Source organism: Acanthopagrus latus, chromosome 9 (genome assembly GCF_904848185.1).
Source record: "Acanthopagrus latus isolate v.2019 chromosome 9, fAcaLat1.1, whole genome shotgun sequence".
Lineage (NCBI taxonomy): Eukaryota > Metazoa > Chordata > Actinopteri > Spariformes > Sparidae > Acanthopagrus > Acanthopagrus latus.
Window position 1 is genome coordinate 28,828,064 of NC_051047.1, and position 26,170 is coordinate 28,854,233.

General features: G+C 43.7%; 1 protein-coding gene and 21 non-coding genes across 24 annotated transcripts in view; 1 reads left to right on the forward strand and 21 right to left on the reverse strand.

Annotated features, from left to right (window-relative positions):
• The first annotated feature begins 2,370 nt into the window (after positions 1 to 2,370).
• Positions 2,371 to 26,170, forward strand: part of pde9a (phosphodiesterase 9A) — a 35,518-nt gene continuing 11,718 nt past the window's right edge. The window contains exons 1-6 of one of the 3 annotated variants that reach the window (XM_037109027.1): positions 2,371 to 2,804; positions 11,303 to 11,373; positions 11,754 to 11,831; positions 22,080 to 22,123; positions 24,481 to 24,535; positions 26,074 to 26,144. In XM_037109027.1, coding sequence (XP_036964922.1) covers positions 2,742 to 2,804; positions 11,303 to 11,373; positions 11,754 to 11,831; positions 22,080 to 22,123; positions 24,481 to 24,535; positions 26,074 to 26,144 — 382 coding nt within the window. In that variant the 5' untranslated portion in view covers positions 2,371 to 2,741. The remainder of the gene's footprint in view (positions 2,805 to 11,302; positions 11,374 to 11,753; positions 11,832 to 22,079; positions 22,124 to 24,480; positions 24,536 to 26,073; positions 26,145 to 26,170) is intronic. The other 2 variants (XM_037109024.1, XM_037109025.1) reach the window with 2 other exon arrangements.
• Positions 13,178 to 13,251, reverse strand: trnat-ugu. The gene has a single exon. It is a non-coding gene; the product is annotated as a tRNA-Thr (tRNA).
• On the reverse strand, positions 13,509 to 13,582 carry trnan-guu. Its single transcript has one exon. It is a non-coding gene; the product is annotated as a tRNA-Asn (tRNA).
• Positions 13,717 to 13,790, reverse strand: trnat-agu. Its single transcript has one exon. It is a non-coding gene; the product is annotated as a tRNA-Thr (tRNA).
• trnan-guu lies at positions 14,119 to 14,192 on the reverse strand. The gene has a single exon. It is a non-coding gene; the product is annotated as a tRNA-Asn (tRNA).
• Positions 14,327 to 14,400, reverse strand: trnat-agu. The gene has a single exon. It is a non-coding gene; the product is annotated as a tRNA-Thr (tRNA).
• trnat-ugu lies at positions 14,618 to 14,691 on the reverse strand. Its single transcript has one exon. It is a non-coding gene; the product is annotated as a tRNA-Thr (tRNA).
• Positions 14,940 to 15,013, reverse strand: trnan-guu. Its single transcript has one exon. It is a non-coding gene; the product is annotated as a tRNA-Asn (tRNA).
• Positions 15,131 to 15,204, reverse strand: trnat-agu. Its single transcript has one exon. It is a non-coding gene; the product is annotated as a tRNA-Thr (tRNA).
• On the reverse strand, positions 15,534 to 15,607 carry trnan-guu. Its single transcript has one exon. It is a non-coding gene; the product is annotated as a tRNA-Asn (tRNA).
• On the reverse strand, positions 16,962 to 17,035 carry trnan-guu. Its single transcript has one exon. It is a non-coding gene; the product is annotated as a tRNA-Asn (tRNA).
• On the reverse strand, positions 17,170 to 17,243 carry trnat-agu. The gene has a single exon. It is a non-coding gene; the product is annotated as a tRNA-Thr (tRNA).
• trnat-ugu lies at positions 17,418 to 17,491 on the reverse strand. The gene has a single exon. It is a non-coding gene; the product is annotated as a tRNA-Thr (tRNA).
• trnan-guu lies at positions 17,740 to 17,813 on the reverse strand. Its single transcript has one exon. It is a non-coding gene; the product is annotated as a tRNA-Asn (tRNA).
• trnat-agu lies at positions 18,176 to 18,249 on the reverse strand. Its single transcript has one exon. It is a non-coding gene; the product is annotated as a tRNA-Thr (tRNA).
• trnan-guu lies at positions 18,580 to 18,653 on the reverse strand. Its single transcript has one exon. It is a non-coding gene; the product is annotated as a tRNA-Asn (tRNA).
• trnat-agu lies at positions 19,015 to 19,088 on the reverse strand. The gene has a single exon. It is a non-coding gene; the product is annotated as a tRNA-Thr (tRNA).
• On the reverse strand, positions 19,282 to 19,355 carry trnat-ugu. Its single transcript has one exon. It is a non-coding gene; the product is annotated as a tRNA-Thr (tRNA).
• Positions 19,604 to 19,677, reverse strand: trnan-guu. Its single transcript has one exon. It is a non-coding gene; the product is annotated as a tRNA-Asn (tRNA).
• Positions 19,809 to 19,882, reverse strand: trnat-agu. The gene has a single exon. It is a non-coding gene; the product is annotated as a tRNA-Thr (tRNA).
• trnan-guu lies at positions 20,213 to 20,286 on the reverse strand. The gene has a single exon. It is a non-coding gene; the product is annotated as a tRNA-Asn (tRNA).
• trnan-guu lies at positions 20,948 to 21,021 on the reverse strand. The gene has a single exon. It is a non-coding gene; the product is annotated as a tRNA-Asn (tRNA).

Sequence of the window (26,170 nt, forward strand, 5' to 3'; positions counted from 1 at the left end):
ACGAGGCCTCTGAGCTTCACCCACTCGCTGCAGATCAGACTCCAGCCAATAACCTGTGCTCATCTATCCGAGCTCCTCATCTCAATAATTGGGAGTTTAGACTTTCCGTCGGCTGCAAGATTTAATTTGGGTTTTATTGCAGCAGTTCGTCTATCTGAAATAAAACCACAGATGGGGTTTTCCCCCGTTTCTCCTCATGGCCTTGATGGATGGATCTTGCTGTAGTGTGTGTGTGTGTGTGTGTGTGTGTGTGTGTGTGTGTGTGTGTGTGTGTGTGTGAGAGAGAGAGAGAGAGAGAGAGAGTGTGTGTGTCTAACTGCAGATATGGGAGGCTGCCTGTGGTGTTTGTTTCTTTGTCTGCTCACACTGAATATATATGCACTTACTTCATACACTGTACTTAATCACATAGTGTGTGTCCTTGTGTGTACATTGTGTGTGTGTGTGTGTGTGTGAGTGTGAGTGTGTGTGTGTAGGATGAAACACTACAAAATGCAGAGACATGAAGAAAACCTTGAGCAGTCTGATTAAAACAACAAGGAAAACAGAGACTTAAAAATGAACATGTCGCTTTTCAAGCCCCGCTTTATAAAAGGTCCATTAATTAATGGCTTTATTAATGATGAATGCTTTATTAGAACAAGTACTCCAGAGTATAAATCATATAAGAGCATCTGTATTAAAGGAACAGTTCACCACTGATGGAGTCTCGTAGTCGACAAAACATTTCTGGAGCTTCACAGTAAAACAGTGATGCAGCATTCTGCTAAACAAAATGTTTAAAAAAAACTACCTAAAAAAATTAAAGAAAACCTGTAAAACTCAATTCAAACTTTGCCGAATCAGCTGTTAGTACTTCCTGTTCGCAGTGAACTCATGGATGTACAGACAACGATCACTGGATCACTGTGAGACTGAAGAAAACCTTAAAACATGATGTTTCTAAGGCAAGTTCTGCACATGGAAAGAGAAACTTTATGAGTATTACTCCTTTTACTCGAGTATTTATGTGTTTCATTGTCAGTTCTTGAACTGTAACCTGAACACAGAGTATTTGTACTTTTACCCAATGACGTGCCGCCCTTCGTGAGAGGGCTGAGTGACGTCACTCACACCTTCAGATAGAGAGCAGACAGTCCTCAACATTAATAAGCCCTGTTATGAGTCTGGGCAGGTGTGCTGGTAAATGGAGCGCATTAAACATGAACGCTGGTCTGCCTTTCGTCTGTTTATCGCAGTGATCGCGATGAAACTTGACTGAACTCTTCACAGGCTAAAAATAGAGTCCATGAGTGGAGAGAGACCACCGCAGTCACCACCGTGCAGCCATGATGTCTGCAGGTGTGTTTGTGGACGTCGATTCTGCTCGGCTGCTTCTTCTGCAGAGCTGCGAGCTTGAACGGCACCTCTGACCTCTGAATCAACTCCTCAGCTGCCTCGGCGTATTAAACACGTTGGATTGTCAGGTAGCGTAGGAAGAATGAAGGCCATGAAACTTATTAATCCAGCAGAGCACGTGACAGTCAGAGCGGAGCGTTCAGGTGACTGACCTGCGACCTGACAGCGGATGTTTTTACACATCGGAGACTTTCTGCAGCGTCGGACGTTGATGGTTTCTTAAGAAATCATGCGACTGTTAAAGGAAACACTCGAGAACACTTCAGCTGTGATGAACACAGATTTATTCAAGCTCCAGGCGACAGCAGAATAATGTGACCGTGTTCCTCGTATAAGATGCTCAGTATTTAGAAACTGAAGCCGACTGAAGGTTAATTTTTAACTGAGCTCAGGAACAAATGTCACAAATGTTTGCCGTCACTGATATTTCATTTTAATGGCGATGCAGCGTTCTGCTAAACAAAACGTAAAAAAACTACTTTAAAAAAATCATTCATTCATCAAAACTCAATTTAAACTTTGCCGAATCAGCTGTTAGTACTTCCTGTTCGCAGTGAACTCATGGATGTACAGACAACGATCACTGGATCACTGAGAGACTGAAGAAAACCTTAAAACATGATGTTTCTAAGGCAAGTTCTGCACATGGAAGGAGAAACTTTCTGAGTATTACTCCTTTTACTCGAGTACTTTTACTGTACTTTGTGTGTTTCATTGTCAGCTCTTGAACGCAGAGTATTTGTACTTTTACTCGAGTATCAGATCAGAGTACTCTGCTCCATCAGTGAGTCACCCAATGATGTGCCGCCCTTCGTGAGGGGGCTGAGTGACGTCACTCACACTTCCAGTCTCTGATTGGCGGAGTCTGACAGGTTACAACTCTTCTCCTCCAGGTGTTTCACAGAAAATCACACGCAACAGGATTTCTGACGTAATCTACCTGCACACACCTGTGTCCGTGTGTGTGAGTGTGTTTGTGCGCGTGAGAGCGCGCGCCTGTGCGTGAGTGAATGAGTGAGTGAGCGCGCGCAGACCCAGGAGGTCTTCAGGGAGGCGGGGACGCGCGTGGACCGACAGGCTTTAATGAGATGCGGTCAGATAGAGAGCAGACAGACCGGAGGAGGAGTGAGACAGACGGGCACAGAGTGGACACACAGACAGGTGGACCGACGGACCGACGGGTGGACAGAGAGACAGACAGGCGGACAGGTGGGATGGTGTCGGCCCGCTGACTCCACTCTCACCCGGGCTGTTTGAGTCAGTCGGACCGGAGAGGAGCGACACGGAGCCCGGACCAGCAGCCGCACAGACACGCACCGCAGCCGGGCACAGGAGAGGGGAACATGGGCTCCGCTTCGTCCTCATACCGGGTCATCTACCTGGACGTGGACGGCAGGATCCAGAAGGTACGACACACACACACACACACACACACTGTACGGAGGCTGTGTGAGGTCGAAATAAAACGATTTAAGATGAAATGAACACAAAATGACAGATATGGTCATTATTGATATTAAATAAATGTTATTTGACCAGAAGAAGCTGGAGGTTAAAAGCAGAAACATGAAAACATCATAAAAAGATTATTTTCCATGATGAGAGTAAAACACAGCTCTGAATAACAATTTGTATTATTATATAAAAGGATTTTTGATGTTGGTTTGTTTCAATATTATATTTTCTGCAGTCACTCATCATTTATGTTGTAAATTTAGTCATTTATTACTAATTAATACATTTAATATTGTCCATGGAGTTCAATAATTAGGCTAAATAACGATGAAGTGACCAGTGAAGTTTACTGCTTCATTGCTCTGGAGTCATTTTACACATTAAAGTTAAATAAATGTTATTTTAGACGAAGTTGACTGTTGGATGTCAGGATCCACATAGGCGTCTGTACAGAGGCTGTGTGAGGACAAAAGGAAATGAAATAAGATGATATAAACACAACGGAGTGTCACACCTGCGCAGAAACATGCTTCTGGAGTTCTGACATTGTTAATATCAGATAAATGTGATTTCACAAGTAGAAGTTGGAGGCTAGAAAGTAAAACATGAAAACATTATTATCAAAAATGCAATTTCAGTCAACGTGATGGCGAAAAACAGCAACTCTGTATGAAGCAGTGGATAATCGTGGTAATAATTCATAATCATCAACATTTTTCCCTCATCTCAAAGTCTGGTAGTTTTTTTAAAATTATTTTCCAGTTAAATGAGTGAAACAACGTTTTGTTCTACGACATAAAATCGATCATTAAGTGTCCCGCAGTTTAATTTAATAAAGCTCTGACGTGTGTTAAAGATGGCCGTCTACAGCGTTTACAGCTGGAGTCAGAAGGTACGACATATACGGAGGCTGTGTGAGGACAACAGGAAAAAAGACGCTCCCTCCATGTGCAGAACTTGCCTTAGAAACATCATGTTTTAAGGTTTTCTTCAGTCTCTCAGTGATCCAGTGATCGTTGTCTGTACATCCATGAGTTCACTGCGAACAGGAAGTGCTGACAGCTGATTCAGCAAAGTTTAAATTAAGTTTTGGTGTATTTTTTTATTTTTTGTTTACATTTTAAATCAAGTCTCCAGCTGCTTCAGTTGTTTAGCAGAACGCCGCAACTCTGTTTTACTGTGAAGCTCCAGAACTGTTCTGTAGACTGCCACACTTCATACTGTCAGGAGGAGGAGGACTGAGTTTACATTTTAGAGGAACTGTTACTTTAATGGATTGAAATAGGGAGAATTAGAACCTTTCAGCTACGATTTGATGAAAATATAACGACTTCTCATCGACTAAAACCTAAAAAAATGTTGCCAACTAAAACTACGAAGTTTAAAAAAATGACAAAAAATTGACAAGATTTGATAGAATAATCAAAAATAGCTGCTAAAATTAACACAGTGATTAAAAAAAAATAAACTACCATCACTTGGATTATAATATGGAGCAACACTGATGATAGAAATACAGTAAAAGATCATAAAGCTGCTATAAATACTCTGTGTGCCCAGCGTGCAGGGCCATATTTGGATTTTACAGCTTTATAAAGTTTTACTCACTTCAGTTTGTGATTGTTTCTCGATTATCTGGACTCAAGAGATTCATAAAGTCTTACATAAACATTAATAAGCCCTGTTATGAGTCTGGGCAGGTGTGCTGGTAAATGGAGCGCATTAAACATGAACGCTGGTCTGCCTTTCGTCTGTTTATCGCAGTGATCGCGATGAAACTTGACTGAACTCTTCACAGGCTAAAAATAGAGTCCATGAGTGGAGAGAGACCACCGCAGTCACCACCGTGCAGCCATGATGTCTGCAGGTGTGTTTGTGGACGTCGCCTCTGCTCGGCTGCTTCTTCTGCAGAGCTGCGAGCTTGAACGGCACCTCTGACCTCTGAATCAACTCCTCAGCTGCCTCGGCGTATTAAACACGTTGGATTGTCAGGTAGCGTAGGAAGAATGAAGGCCATGAAACTTATTAATCCAGCAGAGCACGTGACAGTCAGAGCGGAGCGTTCAGGTGACTGACCTGCGACCTGACAGCGGATGTTTTTACACATCGGAGACTTTCTGCAGCGTCGGACGTTGATGGTTTCTTAAGAAATCATGCGACTGTTAGAGGAAACACTCGAGAACACTTCAGCTGTGATGAACACAGATTTATTCAAGCTCCAGGCGACAGCAGAATAATGTGACCGTGTTCCTCGTATAAGATGCTCAGTATTTAGAAACTGAAGCCGACTGAAGGTTAATTTTTAACTGAGCTCAGGAACAAATGTCACAAATGTTTGCTGTCACTGATATTTCATTTTAATGTTCAAACAGTGGCCCTGTCATAACCACAGTATCATGAACCAGCTGGTGGCATGCTGGAGTTGAATCTAACATGCATCAGAGTGATGTCACCCTGCAGCTCACGATCATTTTCTCCACTGATCGATCAGCTGTTTGGTGTAAAATGTTGAAAAACAGATTATGATGTCGTTTCTTCCACAACACAAACACTTTCAGTTTACTGAGAAACTTTTAGCAGCACGATTGTTACAAAAACATTCTTCTTCTCTGTTTTCTTCACAGTTAAAACCACCACAACTAGCATCAGATATTAATTAGTAATTATTGTATTGATCGTGGTTTTCACACATGAGACAGTGCGGCTCCGATCAGATATCGACATCCGTCCTCTCAGACCTGTAGTTCCTCGTCTTCACTCATTGTTGATTAATCTGTCACTTATTTTCTAGATTAGTTCATAATTAGTTCAGAGATATTCAGTTTATTGTCACAGAGGAAGAAAACAGGACAATATTCATATTTAAGCAGCTGGAATCAGCTGGAAACTGTTTTTAAATCTCAGTGTCATCGAAGTGACAGACTGTCACAACACCAGGGTTCATTTATTCGTCTTAACTTCAGCCAACATCCTCGTCATGAGATCAGTAAATCACCTGTTGAACCATTCAGAAACATGCAAATATGCAGAAAAACTGTCTGCAAACTTTCTGCATTTAATCGTCTAATTTTTCATAAAATGTCAAAACAATTGTGAAAATCTTCAAAGTGACGACTTCAAATCTCAACAAACAACATCCTAACAAACTCTCCAAAAAACAAAAAACTCTTCATTTACTGTCAGAAGAGACGAAGAAAAGCAGCAAATCGTCACATTTAAGAAGCTGAACCAGACGATGAGGGACTGAACTCTGTACTTTTAAAGCTATCGACTGATTTACGTCACGTTTAATCAATCAGAAGGAGGAGAGAGAGCGAGGCGTCAAACACGTCACAGCCAATCAGGACAACACATGCAGCAGTATTTAAAATAGAAATGTGACAGGTGAACAAGCCTGACCGGAGGAAACACCTGTCAGATAAAGAAATGAATAAATATATCTAAAAGAGTTGGATATCAGAACCGAACCCTCTGTATCGACAGTTATCGCAGCACCTTTTCTTCAGCCGTGGGTTTTTCCAGCTGACGTCACTCGTCCCTCCTCATTTCTTTCAGCCTGTTTCTCTGTTTTAGACTGACGGAGTGACTCACTGCAGTTCTGATCTCAACACTAAATCACTTTCAGCCTCAGCCACCAGAACCACAGTCCCACCAGAGAGTCCAGATTTATGTGGATCTGAAATCTGCCACGGACCGCAGGACGATTAAAAACATGAGTCACTGGCACTAATAGGAACCGAAACAAACAGCGTGTTGAGGACGTAACACACACACACACACACACACACACACACACACACACACACACACACACACACACACACACACACACACACACACACACACACACACACACACACACACACACACACACACACACACACACACTCTCCATCCAGTGTGTGTGTGATTCAGCTCGTTAGTCCCTGGTTGTTAATGAGAGGCTGAGTGTCTTCTGTCTTCTGTCGACACCAGAGGAGGAGCAGCCACTCACAGTCCATCATGTCTGGTCATATACGGTCATATAGGTCATGTCCTGACGTTTGTACCTCACACACACTACACTCCTCCATGCAGACCTGTTTAAAGGGTCAGTACGCGTGTTTTTTTCTGTTGTTGTTAATCTCTTATTTTGTTTACGTCTGCTTCCCCCTGAGAGAAATCATCTAAAATGAGCTTTTGCAGCTTTTGTCACTACTTACTGTGAAACATCTATGGTCAGCCTTCCAGATGCTTTTATTTGTGTTGGTTAGGTGTGTGTGTGTGTGTGTGTGTGTGTGTGTGTGTGTGTGTGTGTGTATCTTCTGTATTGATCGTCGATGATATTGAGCTGTTTGTTGGGAGGATCATGTCGCTTGTTGCTCCAACATGGTTTTGAATATGAGATGAGTTTGAGGTCAGGACGACCTGAGCAAAGGTTAAATAAATGAGTTTGCTATGACAGATGAAGAAGATAAACGTGTGTTCATGTGCAGCTGCTGTTGTTTTAAACGCTGCTGCATCTTCTGCTCGTCACTTCAGCATCGTGAGCTCCGTCGTGCTCGTCATTCAGCCCCTTCAGATTCTCGTTAGCGTGATCAGGACTGAGCACGGCGTCTTTTTTCATTTGCATAACAGTGGACAGAGCGGCTGGTTGACACTGTGGGATCCTGATGATGATGATGATGATGATGATGATGATGATGCAGTGGAGCATCATGATGATAAAGTGGGTTTGTGATTCAGATCAGCTCCTTGAAACAAGAGGCTGAATTAATGCAGCAGCGGTTTATTCGGTGGCGTTGGAATAATGTTTTGGTTTTAAACACGTTCAGCTGTTTCCATCAGGCTCGTTCCTGCCGCTCGCTCGGCTGATCAGCTCCGTCTGTTATTTTCTCTCTTTGGTTCCTCTTAAGCTCTTTTGTTTTTCATGAATCACAAAGTGATTTTATCTCGTCTTCTTTCTGTTATGTTTTTTTCAGAATCAGAATCAGAATCAGAATCAGAAAAAGCTTTATTGCCAAGTACGATTTTACACATACGAGGAATTTGTTGTGGTGATGTTGATGCATCAAATGACTATTAAGTGAAAATATAACAAATTAACAATATAAACTATTTTAAAAATTAGAAAATATAACTATATAATATAAATATATATACACATCTGTTTTTTGGGTAAAAGGAGCAGACCAGCTGGCAGTGAACAGTTACAAGAAATAATGTGCAAATGAAAATGCGCAAATGAACAGGAAGTTCAAGCTGAGCGTTAATGTTATGGTGCTGTCAGTGTGACAGTAGAGTCAGTGGTAGAGGTGGAGTGTGAGGAGCGTCAGGGGGGATTCAGGCCTTGTTGATAAGGCTGACAGCAGACGGGAGGTTCTGGTCCTGATGGACCGCAGCCTCCTGCCAGAGGGGAGTGTCTCAAAGAGTTTGTGACCGGGACGGGAGGATATTCTGTGTTTTGGCCTGAAATCGACAGAAACTGATGATGTTTATGACGCATCATTAGCAGCTGAAGCATAAATATACAAATAACTGGCAGTGAAATAAGAAATACATTTAAAATGAGACGTGCGAGCAGAAGACAAAGGAAGTTTGTGTTTGAGAGGAGGGATGCTGATATCTGATAGAAGTGAATAATGATTAAATACTGATAACAGACTCTGTCTGTGGTGTTTTAACTGTGATAACAGCAGAGAAGACAAATGAAATTTGAGGATTTGTTGATTTTCTTTGTCGTTTCTGTGAGAACACGAGGAGTGTTTGTGTTTTGGGCCGTTAGTCGGACAGAAGACGTCACGCTCTTTAACAGAAATGAAGTTTTATCAGTAAATTTGCAGCTTTGTCACTTTGACGCATATTTGAAGGAGTTTGTTGCAAAATGTTGCTCAGATTTTTGGACAGTTTTGCTCTTTTAACAGGCAGAAATGTGTCAATAAATGGATCAGCTGTCAACTTTAGAATGAATCAGAAACTATTCTGATAAGAGATAATCAGTTTTGAGTAATATTTTTAGAAAACAAAGACTAATTTCTTTGATTCCAGTCTTTATTTTCTGGTTTCTCTGTGACAGTAAACCAAAGATCTTTGACGAAACACTGATCGACATTTTTCACAATTTTATTGACCAAACATCTGATCGATTAACCAGGAATATAGTGAGCAGGTTGATTGACAGTCAGAACAGTTGTTGTTTGCAGTCGTTCATGATTATAAATGAGTCGAGCTCTCAACGACATAATGTAGAAGATTAATTTGAATTTGTGTTTAAACTCTAGAGATCGTCGACGGGACTGTGGAGGTCTGAAACTGCCAAAATTATAAATATAGATTAATTTCAAAATGAACAAATAAAATGGTTCATAGAAAGACGAATAGATACAGAAGCAAACTTTAATATAAATGTAAATGTCTGTCTTGCTTTATAAATGAATTTATACCTACGGTTTTTGCGTTGTTGTTGTTTACTTGTTTGCTGCGCGACCTCTGACCCTCCTTCACAATCAAGTCAAGACAAGAAGGGAAAAACAAGAAGCAGCGGATGTTTGTGAAGTGCTGACCTCCACCTCCACCTCCACCTGTCCCTGTCTCCTCCACCTGTGACTGGCTGCCACTGACAGACCTCTGAAGTGCTCTCTGACCTCTCTCCACCTCCACAATCATCCCATCATCCGCCCTCCTCATTAACCCTCCTCCCCCTCACAGCCGGGCCTCCCCCGTGTCGCCCCTCGCTGCCGTCACATGCAGATGCCTCGGTTATCTATGTGGGTCATCCCTCTCTGAGCTTCGAGGCGTGACACCGATCGTTTGTCACGTTCAACGACGCCGCTTGACCTTGTTTACCAAGACGAAAAACACCAAATATTTACAGCCTCAGCTGCGACGAGCTCGATCTGTAATGAGGAGCGTGGGCAGGCTTCATGTCCAGACACTGAAGTCAGAGGAGGACGGAGACGATCTGTTGGTCTGCTGGGCTTTAATTAGAAACACACAAAGAAGACATGTTGTTAACGTCGGCACAAGTGGGGAAAAGTCGTCGATCTAAAATCGCTCCATGTTAAATGTAGTTGTGTTGATCTCAGATCTTCTTCTGTGTGATCGTTCTCATGCAGCACGAGACGATCAGCGGCATTTAAAACGTGATTCAGTGCAGAAGAATAAAAAATCAGAGTCACGTTTTCACTTCAGAGAGCAGCAAGACAGAAAACTGTCTCGGCTCCGTGTTTTATAGTTTCCACTCTGTTTGTTTTATTGTTTGTTTGTTCCACAAACACCCACAAACCTCAGAGATACTTTGTCTTAGAAGTGTGTGACTAACAAGTTTCAATATAAAGCTGAAATATGAATTATATTTACATGAATAATTATGTTGATTAGGTACAATCCTTCTCGAGTTATCTGTCCGTTTGAACCAGCTCTGCACTGGATGCTTACGATCATCTGAGCGTCCAGTTAGAGAAGAATCAAACACAAAGTAAAGAAGTGAAGCTGAAGGAGGAACTGGAATCCAGCCGCGGAGGTGGAGAAGCCGTCAGACTCTGCTGGTGATCAGTTCATCGTGGCCGTGTCAAAATATTTATGCTCCTGTTGATACACAAACACTGTTTTAAAAGCCTAATATAAAGAAACCGCTGCTTGTTTTGTTGTTTTTATCCTCTTTTAGTATTTGTTTTATGGTTTGTTCCACAACCGTTCTGTCTTGTTTTCTTATTTTTAATTGCTGTGAGCCTCAGTTTTATTAACTGTACATGGAAGTAACGCAGACGACACTAACTCTGGATTACCAAAGTTTTCATAATGTTGTCAGACATTTTTCCAGCTTCCATCACTGACGTCTAAAGAACTTCTCGAGGTTCAAAATCAAAGTTAATCAAATAACGTTAATTCTGGCTCCACTCAGCGTCTTTTTACTGAAGGTGAACGTGCTGTAAAGATGTCTTCTGGATTTGTCTTTGCTTTTTGGGGACACGATTGATAAGAATCAGAGTGAGTTTGGTGAAAAGAGTTTGATACAGAGCAATAAATCTGTAATGTACTTGACTTTAACATTATTTAAAAGATTATTATGCTGTGGTAAAAAAAAAACAACTTTAAAATGATAACAGAGACAAAAGTTTCGTCCTTGTGTGGAATTATAAGCACAGTCGACGCAAAATTGTCACTACTGACGGACAGAGCTTGAGTTTGTGATCAATCAGATTTGGAACGCAGGGCTTTTATTTTCATTGTAGTAACAGCGTGGCGTTTACTGCAGGTCCCCGACCTACAAAACACCTGACAGGTGTGAAGTCGATCAGTGCCTGAAACATGTGAAGGACGCACAGACAGACTTCCTCTCTTTACTCCCTCAAACACATCAGATACGAGAAGGAGAAGGAATTCAGTCGTGCCGCGGTGTTAGAACCCGTCCTCGTCTGATACTGTCTGTGGGTTTCACATTATCTAAACGTGTGTTGTTGTCTCTCAGGTGGTGTTCAGCAGATTCTGCAGCCCGTGTGACATTAAAGAGCTCTTCTGTACAGCCCTGGGTGTGCCGAGGTAAAACACACGCTCAGCTTCATTAACTTCATTCACACAGTTCAGTGTTTCAGTAGATTTAATGATGTTTCACACAGCAGTCACCGCCTGAATCGTACCTTCAGTCCCAGCGAGTCCTCTGCTGTTTGTTTTAGAGCTCAGGTCGACATGACCTCCTGTTAGTCACGATTTATTGTGTTGTATAATCTGAATGTGGAGGGTCCTTCATTTACAGGTGGGGAGGTGGAGAGGAGGTGGAGCTGCAGAGTGAAACAGAAGCATCTGAAACACCACAGAACAGATTATGCTTTTTATAGCTTTATGGTTTTAACAATAAATGCAGCACTGAGAAAGGTAATTATTCATAGAAACGATGACTGTGTGTTTCTGTGTTGGTGCAGGAACACTAATCTGTCCCTGCTGGATTCGTCCGGCGCCATGGTGTCCATCGACCCCACCATGCCACACAACACAGAGAGGTACATGAAACCCCCACCGCGCTGATGTCTGTATTGATTCATTGATTGTTTGACAGAACATTTGTTCAGTCTGGCAGCTGCTGCTTGATTGAAAGACACATCTGCTGATTGACTGTAAATCACAGCGTCGCCTCGTCCTTCCTCCCCCTCCGATAACACGACGCTGCCGTGATCAGTCTGCACACACAGAACTGAGTTTACTGTCAAAATCCTGACGATGTGACATCTGATGAAGTCCGAACCAAACAAACGTGTTTTGTTACATCTGGAGAAGAAGAATTGTAGATCAGGACGTCTGCAGCTTTATATAATAATGATGTTTGTCACATTTCACCTTCATCAGAATCAAGAACATATTGTGATTTTGATCACGTTTAAATCGATTGTGCAGCTCTAACTGAAGCCTTTTAATTCACACATTATCTTAAAAACAGCTCAGAAAAGTGTTTTCTCAAATGGGAGAATGAAAAAACATTTGTTATTTCGTTATTTGTTTATGAATCTGATTTTCCTGTACTTCGATTTTATTCTCAGATCAGAAAAAAGGAGACAGAAGTTACTGACTTGTTCGTCTGTTGCTTCACTGTTTCATTACCTTTTTTCTGTGGAACAGAATGTAATTTGCACAAGATTTGACTGATGTAACAGCAGCCGTTGTTTCCCACAGAGAGGATTCCTGACATTGAGCTCATTTTCCTGCTGGGATTTTAAGTTTTATGGACACATCTCACCTGTTTAATCACACTGACAGCTGTGTTAAAAACTAGAAAAGGGCAGAGAACCAGAAATAGACACTGTGACATTTCTTTTTGATTCTCGCGTGTTTCTAAATGTGTTTACAGAATGTGCACGTCCTTAAACACCATCTCAGCGGCGTTTAACTGTGGAGCACACTAAACATTTACCATGTGCTGAACTTTAAGAAGTAAAGCTCGTCACTGATTTACCTGCTGAGCAGCTGAGGCAAGTAAGCTGCTTGTTTGGACGTTGCTCTGAGCCTTTAGAAGAGATGAATGCAAATTAATGAGAGGAAAAGATAAAAACCAGGTTTTATGTTTCAAGAGGAATTTATTCTCCTTCTAAAGCAAATTAATATGACTCCTCATTATATTAATTTTATGAAACAGTTTTGTCTACACGGGAGGTATTAACATCACTTTACACAGTCCTCTAACAGAGTCTTACATGAAGCATGAAATCATACCAAATCAAAACAAATGTGTTTGGCGATCGATGCTTCGTTAATTGGTCAGGGCTAGAAAAAAAAAAAAAAAAGCACAATAGAGCCACAATAGAGCCACAATAGAGCGGGTTTCCTGTCGAACAGGAAATGCAATAGGTAAAAAAGGCACCGCTGGGATTTGAACCCAGGATCTCCTGTTTACAAGACAGGTGCTTTGACCGACTAAGCCACAGCGCCATTACTCTTGAGGTTTTGCACATTGTGCTCGGAGCAGTTTTTCCAGATCTCGACTCAGCAGACAGACCTTCAGCTGGACACTGGCATCCAGTGGGGGAAAAGCCTTTCAGGGCTCTGGAGAGCAAAAGGTGAAATTCCCTCTAAAGCCAAGGAAAATCATGGCAGTGGGACTTTGAACAAGAGCTCTAACCCTAGCCCTTTACAACTAACTTCAGATAGTTTCCTGACAGTGTGTTTGTACAGAAATAAAGAGTCCTCGTCCCTGGGTGGGCTCGAACCACCATCCTCTTGGTTAACAGCCGAGCGCGCTGGCCGATTGCGCCACAGAGACACATTCTGGTTGATGTACTCGATTGATCGTGGCTCGTCTTTGTCAAGGTTGCATTTTGCACAAAGTGGCATTGAATGCACATCAGATAATAGAGGTTTTAGTCCTCTGCTAACCTCTTTGAAAAAAGCCAAGCAAGGCACCACCGGGATTTGAACCCAGGATCTCCTGTTTACTAGACAGGCACTTTGACCAACTAAGCCACGGCGCCCTCACGTTCAGTCCTCTTACAGAGTCTTACATGAAGCATGAAATCACACCAAATCAACACAAATGAGTTTGGCGATAGATGATAGATGAGATTTTTGATCAGAGCAGTTTTTCCAGATCTCAACTCAGCAGACAGACCTTCAGCTGTACACTGGCATCCAGTGGGGGAAAAACCTTCCAGGGCTCTGGAGAGCAAAAGGTGAAAATCCCTGTAAAGCCAAGGGATATCATAGCACTTGGTCTCTGGACAAGAGTCCTGCTTGACTTCAAGACCAACAACTAAGTTCAATAGTTGCCTGGCAGTGGGTTCGGACAGGAGTAAGACTTCTCGTCCCTGGGTGGGCTCGAACCACCATCCTCTCGGTTAACAGCCGAGCGCGCTGGCCGATTGCGCCACAGAGACACTTTTTGGGTAACACACTCGACAGATCGTGGCACGTCTTTGTCAAGGTTGCATTTTGCACAAAGTCACATTGAATGCACATCAGATAATAGAGGTTTTATTCCTCTGCTAACCTCTTTGAAAAAAGCTAAGCAAGGCACCGCTGGGATTTGAACCCAGGATCTCCTGTTTACTAGACAGGCACTTTGACCAACTAAGCCACGGCGCCCTCACGTTCAGTCCTCTCACAGAGTCTTACATGAAGCATGAAATCACACCTATCAAAACAAACGAGTTTGGTGAGAGATGCTTCGTTATTTGGTCAGAGATGCTTCGTTATTTGGTCAGAGATGCTTCGTTATTTGGTCAGGGTTAGAAAGAAAAAGCACAACAGAGCCAACGTAGTGGTGGGTGCCCTGTTGAACAGGAAATATAATGGGTAAGGAAAGCACCGCTGGGATTTGAACCCAGGATCTCCTGTTTACAAGACAGGCGCTTTGACCAACTAAGCCACGGCACCATTACTCTTGAGGTCCTGCACCTGTCGCTCAGAGCAGTTTGTCCAGATCTCGACTCAGCAGACAGACCTTCAGCTGTACACTGGCATCCAGTGTTGGAAAAGCCTTTCAGGGCTCTGGAGAGCAAGAGCCGAAATTCCCTGTGAAGTAAAGGAACATCATAGCACTGGGTCTTCGGACAAGAGTCCTGCTTGACAACTAAGTTCAGATAGTTCCCTGACAGTGTGTTTGTACAGGAACAAAGAGTCCTCGTCCCTGGGTGGGCTCGAACCACCATCCTCTCGGTTAACAGCCGAGCGCGCTGGCCGATTGCGCCACAGAGACACACTCTGGGTAACACACTCGACAGATCGTGGCTCGTCTTTGTCAAGTCACATTGAATGCCCGTCAGATAATAGAGGTTTTATTCCTCTGCTAACCTCTTTGAAAAAAAGCCAAGCAAGGCACCGCTGGGATTTGAACCCAGGATCTCCTGTTTACTAGACAGGCACTTTGACCAACTAAGCCACGGCGCCCTCACGTTCAGTCCTCTCACAGAGTCTTACATGAAGCATGAAAGCACACTAAATCAACACAAATGAGTTTGGCGATAGATGATAGATGAGCTTTTTGATCAGAGCAGTTTTTCCAGATCTCGACTCAGCAGACAGACCTTCAGCTGTACACTGGCATCCAGTGGGGGAAAAACCTTTCAGGGCTCTGGAGAGCAAAAGGTGGAATTCCCTGTAAAGCCAAGGGACATCATAGCACTTGGTCTTTGGACAAGAGTCCTGCTTGACTTCAAGACCAACAACTAAGTTCAATAGTTGCCTGGCAGTTTGTTCGGATAGGAGCAAAGAGTCCTCGTCCCTGGGTGGGCTCGAACCACCATCCTCTCAGTTAACAGCCGAGCGCGCTGGCCGATTGCGCCACAGAGACACATTCTGGTTGATGCACTAGATGCCATCTGCTCACTTGAGGGCCCAGGTGATGGCCTTTCTTCGCATCCACAGCCACTGACTCCCATTTTCTTTCACCTTGAGTGAGACTGGTCTTGCAGCCCACCAAGATGTGTTTGAGTGTTGCTAGGTTCTGGCAGAGGTGGCATGTGCGATCTTCTCCGTACCACTGGTTGAGATTTTAGGGGGATGGAAGGACATCATAGGCAGTCTTGATGATAAAGCTTGCCCTGAATGTCTCCATCTCCCACAGTTCTTTCCAGGAGACTTCCTCTTCTCCACTCCCTCCCAGTTCACCCATTGTCCTTGCTTGGCCTGAGCGACCACTTTGGCACACGTTGTTGCCTTCTCTTGCTGTTGTATCTCATCCGCCACAAGCTTGCATCTCTGGTAAACAGAAGCCTTGTTCCAGGCCGATGTACGTGCCCCGAGGTCAAGACTGCTCCTTCCTTGCTGCACTTGGCCCACAATACCGCTGTGCTTGAGTGCTGCCGTTACCCTAGATGCTAAAATGGGGCCCATTTCCTCCCAGTGGTCAGTCTGGGGGCAGCTTGGGCTACAAATGGATCTCTGGAATCCCATACCATCATCTCCAGTCTGACTTTGGCACACTTGTACTCCTCTGAGAGACTGGAAATGGGTAGCTCTAAAACTCCTTTGCCATAGAGCCCTATACTGCTGAGGTACCTGGGAAGACCTAGCCACTTCCTTGCATACAAGCTGATTAGTCTCTTCAGTTTTTCCACCTTAGAGAGTGGCACTTCATAAAGGGTAAGTGGCATGGGAGTAGTCTATACTGCATGCACCAGAGCTTCAACATGCCAGGAAGTGCAGTTCTGTCGATGTTCTCCAGTCCACTAATACCACCGACCCGGGCCCCTCATGGGCTTTTTGGAGACAGTTGTAATAGCCTCATTCCCAGTGTAGAAGCACTGGTCTGACAGCTTCCCCTTGACGATGGAAATGCTTCTGGACTTGCTTGGTTTGACCTTCATACGGGCCAGCTCAATGTTCTCTTGAAGCTTTCTCAACAACCTTACGGTACAAGTCTTGGTCGTAGTACGTGTTGTAAGATCATCCATGTATGCTCGAACAAGCGGCATCCTCAGGCCAAGTCTTATGCACTGACACGAGACAAAGACACAAATGAGCAATTTGTTTTCTTATCAAACATGTCTCTGTTTTCTTTTCCATTTCCGTGTTCTTCCAGAGGACTGCGTTTTGCTGTGAAGTAAAGGAACATCATAGCACTGGGTCTTTGGACGAGAGCCCTGCTTGACAACTGAGTTCAGATAGTTCCCTGACAGTGGGTTTGGATAGGAATAAAGAACTCTCGTCCCTGGGTGGGCTCGAACCACCATCCTCTCGGTTAACAGCCGAGCGCGCTGGCCGATTGCGCCACAGAGACACTTTTTGGGTAACACACTCGACAGATCGTGGCTCGTCTTTGTCAAGGTTGCATTTTGCACAAAGTCACATTGAATGCCCGTCAGATAATAGAGGTTTTAGTCCTCTGCTAACCTCTTTGAAAAAAGCCAAGCAAGGCACCACCGGGATTTGAACCCAGGATCTCCTGTTTACTAGACAGGCACTTTGACCAACTAAGCCACGGCGCCCTCACGTTCAGTCCTCTCACAGAGTCTTACATGAAGCATGAAATCACACCAAATCAAAACAAACGAGTTTGGTGAGAGATGCTTCGTTATTTGGTCAGGGTTAGAAAGAAAAAGCACAACAGAGCCAACGTAGTGGTGGGTGCCCTGTTGAACAGGAAATATAATGGGTAAGGAAGGCACCGCTGGGATTTGAACCCAGGATCTCCTGTTTACAAGACAGGCGCTTTGACCAACTAAGCCACAGCACCATTACTCTTGAAGTTTTGCACATTGTGCTCGGAGCAGTTTTTCCAGATCTCGACTCAGCAGACAGACCTTCAGCTGTACACTGGCATCCAGTGGGGGAAAAACCTTTCAGGGCTCTGGAGAGCAAAAGGTGAAATTCCCTGTGAAGTCAAGAGACATCATGGCTCTGGGTCTTTGGACAAGAGTCCTGCTTTACAACTAAGTTCAGATAGTTTCCTGACAGTGTGTTTGTACAGAAATAAAGAGTCCTCGTCCCTGGGTGGGCTCGAACCACCATCCTCTCGGTTAACAGCCGAGCGCGCTGGCCGATTGCGCCACAGAGACACATTGTGGTTGATGCACTCGATTGATCGTGGCTCGTCTTCTTCTGAAATCGGTTCTGCTATGATCAGACAACATGTTCTACTGATGTCATCAAAGAATCTCCTCTAACTGGAATGATCCCACAGTCTAGTAGAGTGCCAACAAACTACCTGTCAAAGAAAAAACACCATTCATTGTTCTTTCCAAGACAAAAACACAAAAAGTCAGTTTGTTTTCTTATCAATCATGTCTCTGTTTTCCATTTCCATGTTTTTTCAGAGGACTTTCTTGATCGGCTTTCTTTTGCTTGAAGTCACACTGAATACACATCAGATAATAGAGGTTTTATTCCTCTGCTAACCTCTTTGAAAAAAAGCCACAGAAGGCACCGCTGGGATTTGAACCCAGGATCTCCTGTTTACTAGACAGGCACTTTGACCAACTAAGCCACGGCGCCCTCACGTTCAGTCCTCTCACAGAGTCTTACATGAAGCATGAAATCACACTAAATCAACACAAATGAGTTTGGCGATAGATGATAGATGAGCTTTTTGATCAGAGCAGTTTTTCCAGATCTCGACTCAGCAGACAGACCTTCAGCTGTACACTGGCATCCAGTGGGGGAAAAGCCTTTCAGGGCTCTGGAGAGCAAAAGGTGAAATTCCCTGTAAAGCCAAGGGACATCATAGCACTTGGTCTTTGGACAAGAGTCCTGCTTAACTTCAAGACCAACAACTAAGTTCAGATAGTTGCCTGACAGTGTGTTTGTACAGGAACAAAGAGTCCTCGTCCCTGGGTGGGCTCGAACCACCATCCTCTCGGTTAACAGCCGAGCGCGCTGGCCGATTGCGCCACAGAGACACATTCTGGTTGATGCACTCGATTGATCGTGGCTCGTCTTCTTCTGAAATCGGTTCTGCTATGATCAGACAACATGTACTATTGATGTCATCAAAGAATCTCCTCTAACTGGAATGATCCCACAGTCTAGTAGAGTGCCAACAAACTACCTGTCAAAGAAAAAACACCATTCATTGTTCTTTCCAAGACAAAAACACAAAAAGTCAGTTTGTTTTCTTATCAATCATGTCTCTGTTTTTCATTTCCATGTTTTTTCAGAGGACTTTCTTGATCGGCTTTCTTTTGCTTGAAGTCACACTGAATACACATCAGATAATAGAGGTTTTATTCCTCTGCTAACCTCTTTGAAAAAAGCCACAGAAGGCACCGCTGGGATTTGAACCCAGGATCTCCTGTTTACTAGACAGGCACTTTGACCAACTAAGCCACGGCGCCCTCACGTTCAGTCCTCTCACAGAGTCTTACATGAAGCATGAAATCACACCAAATCAAATCAAACATGTTTGGCAATAGATGCTTCGTTATTTGGTCAGGGCTTTTCCAGATCTCGACTCAGCAGGCAGACCCTTCAGCTGTACACTGGCATCTTGTGGGTGCCCTGTTGAACAGGAAATATAATGGGTAAGGAAGGCACCGCTGGGATTTGAACCCAGGATCTCCTGTTTACAAGACAGGCACTTTGACCAACTAAGCCACGGCGCCATTACTCTTGAGGTCCTGCACCTGTCGCTCAGAGCAGTTTGTCCAGATCTCGACTCAGCAGACAGACCTTCAGCTGTACACTGGCATCCAGTGTTGGAAAAGCCTTTCAGGGCTCTGGAGAGCAAGAGCCGAAATTCCCTGTGAAGTAAAGGAACATCATGGCTCTGGGTCTTTGGACAAGAGTCCTGCTTGACAACTGAGTTCAGATAGTTGCCTGACAGTGTGTTTGTACAGGAACAAAGAGTCCTCGTCCCTGGGTGGGCTCGAACCACCATCCTCTCGGTTAACAGCCGAGCGTGCTGGCCGATTGCGCCACAGAGACACACTCTGGGTAACACACTTTGGGTAACACACTCGACAGATCGTGGCTCGTCTTTGTCAAGTCACATTGAATGCCCGTCAGATTATAGAGGTTTTATTCCTCTGCTAACCTCTTTGAAAAAAAGCCAAGCAAGGCACCGCTGGGATTTGAACCCAGGATCTCCTGTTTACTAGACAGGCACTTTGACCAACTAAGCCACGGCGCCCTCACGTTCAGTCCTCTCACAGAGTCTTACATGAAGCATGAAATCACACTAAATCAACACAAATGAGTTTGGCGATAGATGATAGATGAGCTTTTTGATCAGAGCAGTTTTTCCAGATCTCGACTCAGCAGACAGACCTTCAGCTGTACACTGGCATCCAGTGGGGGAAAAGCCTTTCAGGGCTCTGGAGAGCAAAAGGTGAAATTCCCTGTAAAGCCAAGGGATATCATAGCACTTGGTCTTTGGACAAGAGTCCTGCTTAACTTCAAGACCAACAACTAAGTTCAGATAGTTGCCTGGCAGTGTGTTTGTACAGGAACAAAGAGTCCTCGTCCCTGGGTGGGCTCGAACCACCATCCTCTCGGTTAACAGCCGAGCGCGCTGGCCGATTGCGCCACAGAGACACATCCTGGTTGATGCACTCGATTGATCGTGGCTCGTCTTCTTCTGAAATCGGTTCTGCTATGATCAGACAACATGTTCTATTGATGTCATCAAAGAATCTCCTCTAACTGGAATGATCCCACAGTCTAGTAGAGTGCCAACAAACTACCTGTCAAAGAAAAAACACCATTCATTGTTCTTTCCAAGACAAAAACACAAAAAGTCAGTTTGTTTTCTTATCAATCATGTCTCTGTTTTTCATTTCCATGTTTTTTCAGAGGACTTTCTTGATCGGCTTTCTTTTGCTTGAAGTCACACTGAATACACATCAGATAATAGAGGTTTTATTCCTCTGCTAACCTAGACAGGCACTTTGACCAACTAAGCCACGGCGCCCTCACGTTCAGTCCTCTCACAGAGTCTTACATGAAGCATGAAATCACACCAAATCAAATCAAACATGTTTGGCAATAGATGCTTCGTTATTTGGTCAGGGCTTTTCCAGATCTCGACTCAGCAGGCAGACCCTTCAGCTGTACACTGGCATCCAGTGGTGGAAAAACCTTTCAGGGCTCTGGAGAGCAAAAGCTACAGTTCCCTACAAAGTCAAAGAACATCATAGCACTGGGTCTTTGAACAATAGCTGCCTGACAGTGTGTTTGTACAGAAAAAAAGACTTCTCGTCCCTGGGTGGGCTCGAACCACCATCCTCTCGGTTAACAGCCGAGCGCGCTGGCCGATTGCGCCACAGAGACACACTTTGGAAAACTGAATTAGTTAAATCCACATCTTAAACCACCTGAACAACACTGAAGCATGAGTGATTTCATAAGGGAGTCTGGGGGATTTCTCTCTTTCTCTGACCTTTAAAATGTTTGTCTGCTTTTATGCAAAACCTTTCAAACTGGTGCTTTAAGTTATCGTTATCAACGAACAAACAAAAAGCCACCAACAATCTCCAGCCAGTGCCAACGGTGCCGGACACATCGCAGACGCTGACCGACAGCCTGTTGTGTCAGAGGCCTTAAGAGTGTTCCAGTATGTATTCCTCCTCCATGAGATTTTGAATGAGGTCGTACATTTATCACAAGTCACTTATTGTTCATGTTTAGATGAGTGTTATCTGCTGCATGAAGATCTGAAGCTTCAGGTCGAATGTTTGTCCACTGAAATCTTCTCTCATGCTGTAACATCCAGAGATGTCACGTCCAGTTTCATTATTCAGCTGGAAAGATCCAAAGCTGCTGTTCGGTGACGCTCCAGCGCTCCAGCGTCGTTTTCCACCTCGACCAGAACAAACAGGAAGGATTTCTCCCAGGGTCGCTAAAAACATGAGATCTGAGACCCGACGGCACTTTAAAGCTGGAGGATCATAAATGACGAGTACTGACCCGGTCTCGTTAGACACGACACTTCACACACATGCACTGACACACATACGCACTGATTGGAGAGGACACTTAAATAGGTGTGTGTGTGTGTGTGTGTGTGTGTGTGTGTGTGTGTGTGTGTGTGTGTGTGTGTGTGTGTGCACGTTTGTTATCTTATCTGAGGGTAAAATCTGAAACCTTGTATTTGACAAACATCATCTGAGTGTCGCTAATCTTTGTTGTAAAGACAGAGTGTGTGTGTGTGTGTGTGTGTGAGTGTGTGTGTGTGTGTGTGTGTGTGTGTGTGTGTGTGTGTGTGTGTGTGTGTGTGTGTCTTCCCTCTGGTATAAGTAAGTGGGAGGAAAAGACAGCGTGTGTGTTCAGAGGACTCTCACAGCTAACCTGTTGTGTGTGTGTCTGTGTTTTGTGTGTGTGTGTTGAAGGTCACCGTACAGAGTGGTGCCAATGACTGGAGGACAGCTCGCAGGTGAGTTTCAGGGACTACACACACACAAACAAACACAAACACACACAAACACACAGAAACTGAAATACCAAAATGTTCCTTCAGTCATGTGGTTTGGTTGGTTGTTATTTAAACAGCGTTGGGGGGCACAAAACACAGAAACAACAAGAAGTACCAATAGTTTGGCTGCGTTGACCCACAAGATTCTGTGTAAACGCAGAGTGCACAGAAAAGCTTAGAGAGTTTGTGTGGGATGATTTGGGATTGTGAGGCTAGCAGATGTTTTCCATGTTACATCAGATTCATCAGGTGACACGAACACGACTGCAGATAAATGATGTTGATTGTCGGATGATCAAAGGAGCAACTTTTCACCGACAAGTTCGGCCTAAAAGTTTGTTCCTGCTGTCGTTGCAGGTTAAAGTGAATCTATTTTAAATTCACAACCAGCTACAACCAGCAAAACAGACATTCTTACAAATATACGGCAAAGGGAAATCGACTGTCACACTCTCTCTCTCATGGTCTGCAGACACTCTCTCACACACAGAACTTGGTAAACATCTATAAAAAACTGTCCTGATCTCACGAGCGCCTCATCCGACCATATAACTGTTTTATGGAGACTTGACATCACAGAAGTGGAAGCTCCACAACAAGTCAGTGACAGAGACGGACCGAGAGTTCATATCGCACGTATGACACGAGTTCTACGCAGGCTGTTGTTTCGTAGCACTTTGAGAGCACCTGTTGTTGTGACGTATGTTGGTTTTGATTGGCTGCACAACGAGCACGCGGCTCACCTGCTGTTACAGCAACAGAAAATCTAGAACACGGCGTCAGCGTTCCCACCGACCTGGAAAACACATGGAAATGAGAGAAAAAGCAGAATGTCCTGGAAGATCTTGTGTTGTTGAAACATTAGTTAAAACTCCCCCACCTTCACAATACATCACAGCATTTTATTACTTTATCTTAAAAGGAAACCAGTGAGTTGTTCATTTTAAGAGACTCGTCTTATTTTTTCTTTTTGCTCCTGATGAAAGCAAAACTTCAAGCAGCTCGTGGTTACTGGTGTTCAAGCTATTCAGTTATTGATGTTGGATAATACACTTTAATTCACCAGAGAAAGGCACTGGGGTAATAATTAAGGATCATATTAGTGTATCAGTTCGCTCCCTGTCTGTCGTACCAGCGAGAACGTCATTGGAAAAGTCCTGGAAACTGATCTGGGAACGCTGGAGGAAGCAGATAACGTCAGTGACAGAGAAAACAAGAAAACAAGGAGGGGACAGAAGCAGGAAGACGACTCATCCACTGTGCATATTATTGGTGTATTTGACCGGTTTCCATCTCGTCAAAACATTACACTTTTGGATTGTAGGTCAAAGCGAAGGATGTTGGACAAGCTGGGATTGAGACTCAAATTTCCACTTATTTTTTGTGATCCGTCCTTTACTCGATCTAAAAATGAAAACTATAAAAACAAGAGGATTCGCTCTTTATGCAGCAGGAATATAAGATGTTTCAATCACGTTGTACATGATGATGTCACTACGTTACGATACATATGGTGCCAGCGTGATTAAAGCATTCAGTCTTTTAATCGAACCTCTTTAAGTTAAACTTGGATGCACGTGCAGTAAAATGCATGTGAGTTCTTAGAGATGTGAGTGTCACTGACGATCCATTCGTCTTCGTCACTCCAGCTGAAGCAGCTTAATTAATCACAGAGTCTGCCGTGACCTCTGACCTCCGGCCACAGATGGAATGTGAGCAACACAATGTACAAAACTCGATATCTTCCTTTTTTTTTTCTCTCTCTCTCTCTTTACAATTTCTCGTATGGCTGTGAGTTTATTGGCCCACGGCGCTGAACTTTGCCCACAACAGGGGAGCTCTCAGCCAATGGCGGCGCTCTGTTTGTGTTCCCATGCAGTCAGCAGAGTCTCGTTAACACGTCAAGCTGTCAGCCGGTTCAGATCCAGACGATCCGTCGCAGAGAGCGGAGGGACGGGGGCTCGCGTTATTTATCTCCTCTTTTCTCGCTCTCCTGCCATCTGTTGCTTTGGCCATCTGACGCTCTGATTGGCTTACATAACCTCTGTGTGTATACAGGTCTGTGTGTGTGTGTGTGTGTGTGTGTGTGAGTGTGTGTTTAAGTGTGTGTGTTGATGCACTTCTGGTTGCTTTTGTGTTTATAATGAAAAAAATCGCTTTCAGTGGATTCAAGCTGTTTACAGTGCACACTTCTGCAGCCGTGTGTGTGTGTGTGTGTACAGTCTGTTGACAGTGTGTGTGTGTGTGTGTGTGTGTGTGTGTGTATGTGTGTGTGTGTACTGTATATGTAACACACCCCCCGCCTGCTCTCTCTGCAGATAAAGAGGAACTCTTTCAGAATGTACTGACGCAAGTGGCGGAGCAGTTTTCAAGGTAAGGCAGCCGACTGTTTGTTCCTCACTCGTTAGCTGCTGACGAGATAAGATTTAACCTGCATATCGTCTCATTTCTGTCTGTTAATTACTGTAAATCATTTCCTTAGCATCTGTGCTGTCTTTTACTTTTGCTCCTTTTGCAATCAGCTCGTTAATTCCTGTGAGTTTCTCCTCGTCTGCTGAAAAACAACCTTCTTTTTTTAGCTTTACGATCCTCGATTTTCTCATTTTTGCAGCTGATTTTCTGAAGTGTTTTAGACGACTGTGGGAGTATTTTTTTATTCCAAGTCATCGTATACTGGGAGATAAACTGGGTGAACTGGTGCAGTGGTGCATAATATCAGATGTGTGGAGGACATACAGGGCAGGAGTCCAACGGGAACAAAGCAGCAGGACATCAGACTGAATGATTAGACCGACGCATGAATAATGAGATATGAAGTCGTATAACACGCTCTGATTAAGTGAAGTGTCAGCAGCTGATTAGAGTAATTACATAATCTACTATGACAGATTATCATTAACGACCAGAGAACAACGGATTGTTTGTCTTTACGGTCATTTTACTCTACGAATGTTTTCATCATGAATGACCTAAAATAAGTTATTAATGAATGAATGTCGTATTCGCTGCAGTTCTGTTGGATTTTAGTTTGTATGTTTGCAGATCGAGCGGTTCAGGGATGATCTGTTGACCCAGTTGTATGAATATTATAGAATAGTTTGAGTAGTTTGGTTTTGATAAATAGATTTATATCATATACATAAGATACAAATACAACAAGCTGCTGTGTGTCGTGTTTAACAACTTGTTTATTTCCAAGGAAAAAATAAAACGTCCAAACTGCACCGAAGATGAAATTCTGGGCGGATGCTGATGTTTATTTTTTACCTTGTGTCTGTTGTTATTTGTGCAGGAAAGCACAGAAATTAGATAGATATAAAAAATAACGGAGTCAGAATGAGAAACACTGACTGATCTGCTCCCTCTGGTTTAGAAATATGAAAGAAGACGTCAAAGTTTACAAACAGAGTTTACAGAAACCATTAAAGGCTGCTTCTTGGAGAAAGTCTCCAGACTCCCTTGGAAAAACTCTACATTTGTGCTGTTGTTGCGTCAGGAGCAACTTTATTAACTCTGTGAAACACGATCTCTGACAAATACTTCATCATTTATGGCCTCTTGTAAATTCGGCATCGAATGCAGAACATGAAATAGTTTGTTTCCATGTAAAAAGTGTCAGTTTGTACCAGCCTGTCTGCTTCTCCGATTATACTGTCATGAATTAAATATACAAGAACAAAACATTTATGAATGGGAGCTGATAGAGAGGCAGTCTCTTTTAAATGACTGATTAAATGAAGTCATACCTTAAAGACAAAATGTGACACATGCTGCATCGTCAGGGAGTCGATCGAGTGCTCGATGCTGAACCGTGTCGCTTTGAGGTGTAAACAGCCGCGTGTGGGAGATATTTAAGACGGTTTATTGTCGCTGCAGTCTTTATGAACTTGTCTCTTCCTTTGTGTCCGCAGGGCGTTCAAGATCAACGAGCTGAAGACCGAGGTCACCAACCGTCTCGCCATGTTGGAGAAAAGAGTTGAGCGTAAGTATTTACTGTTCACTCATTAA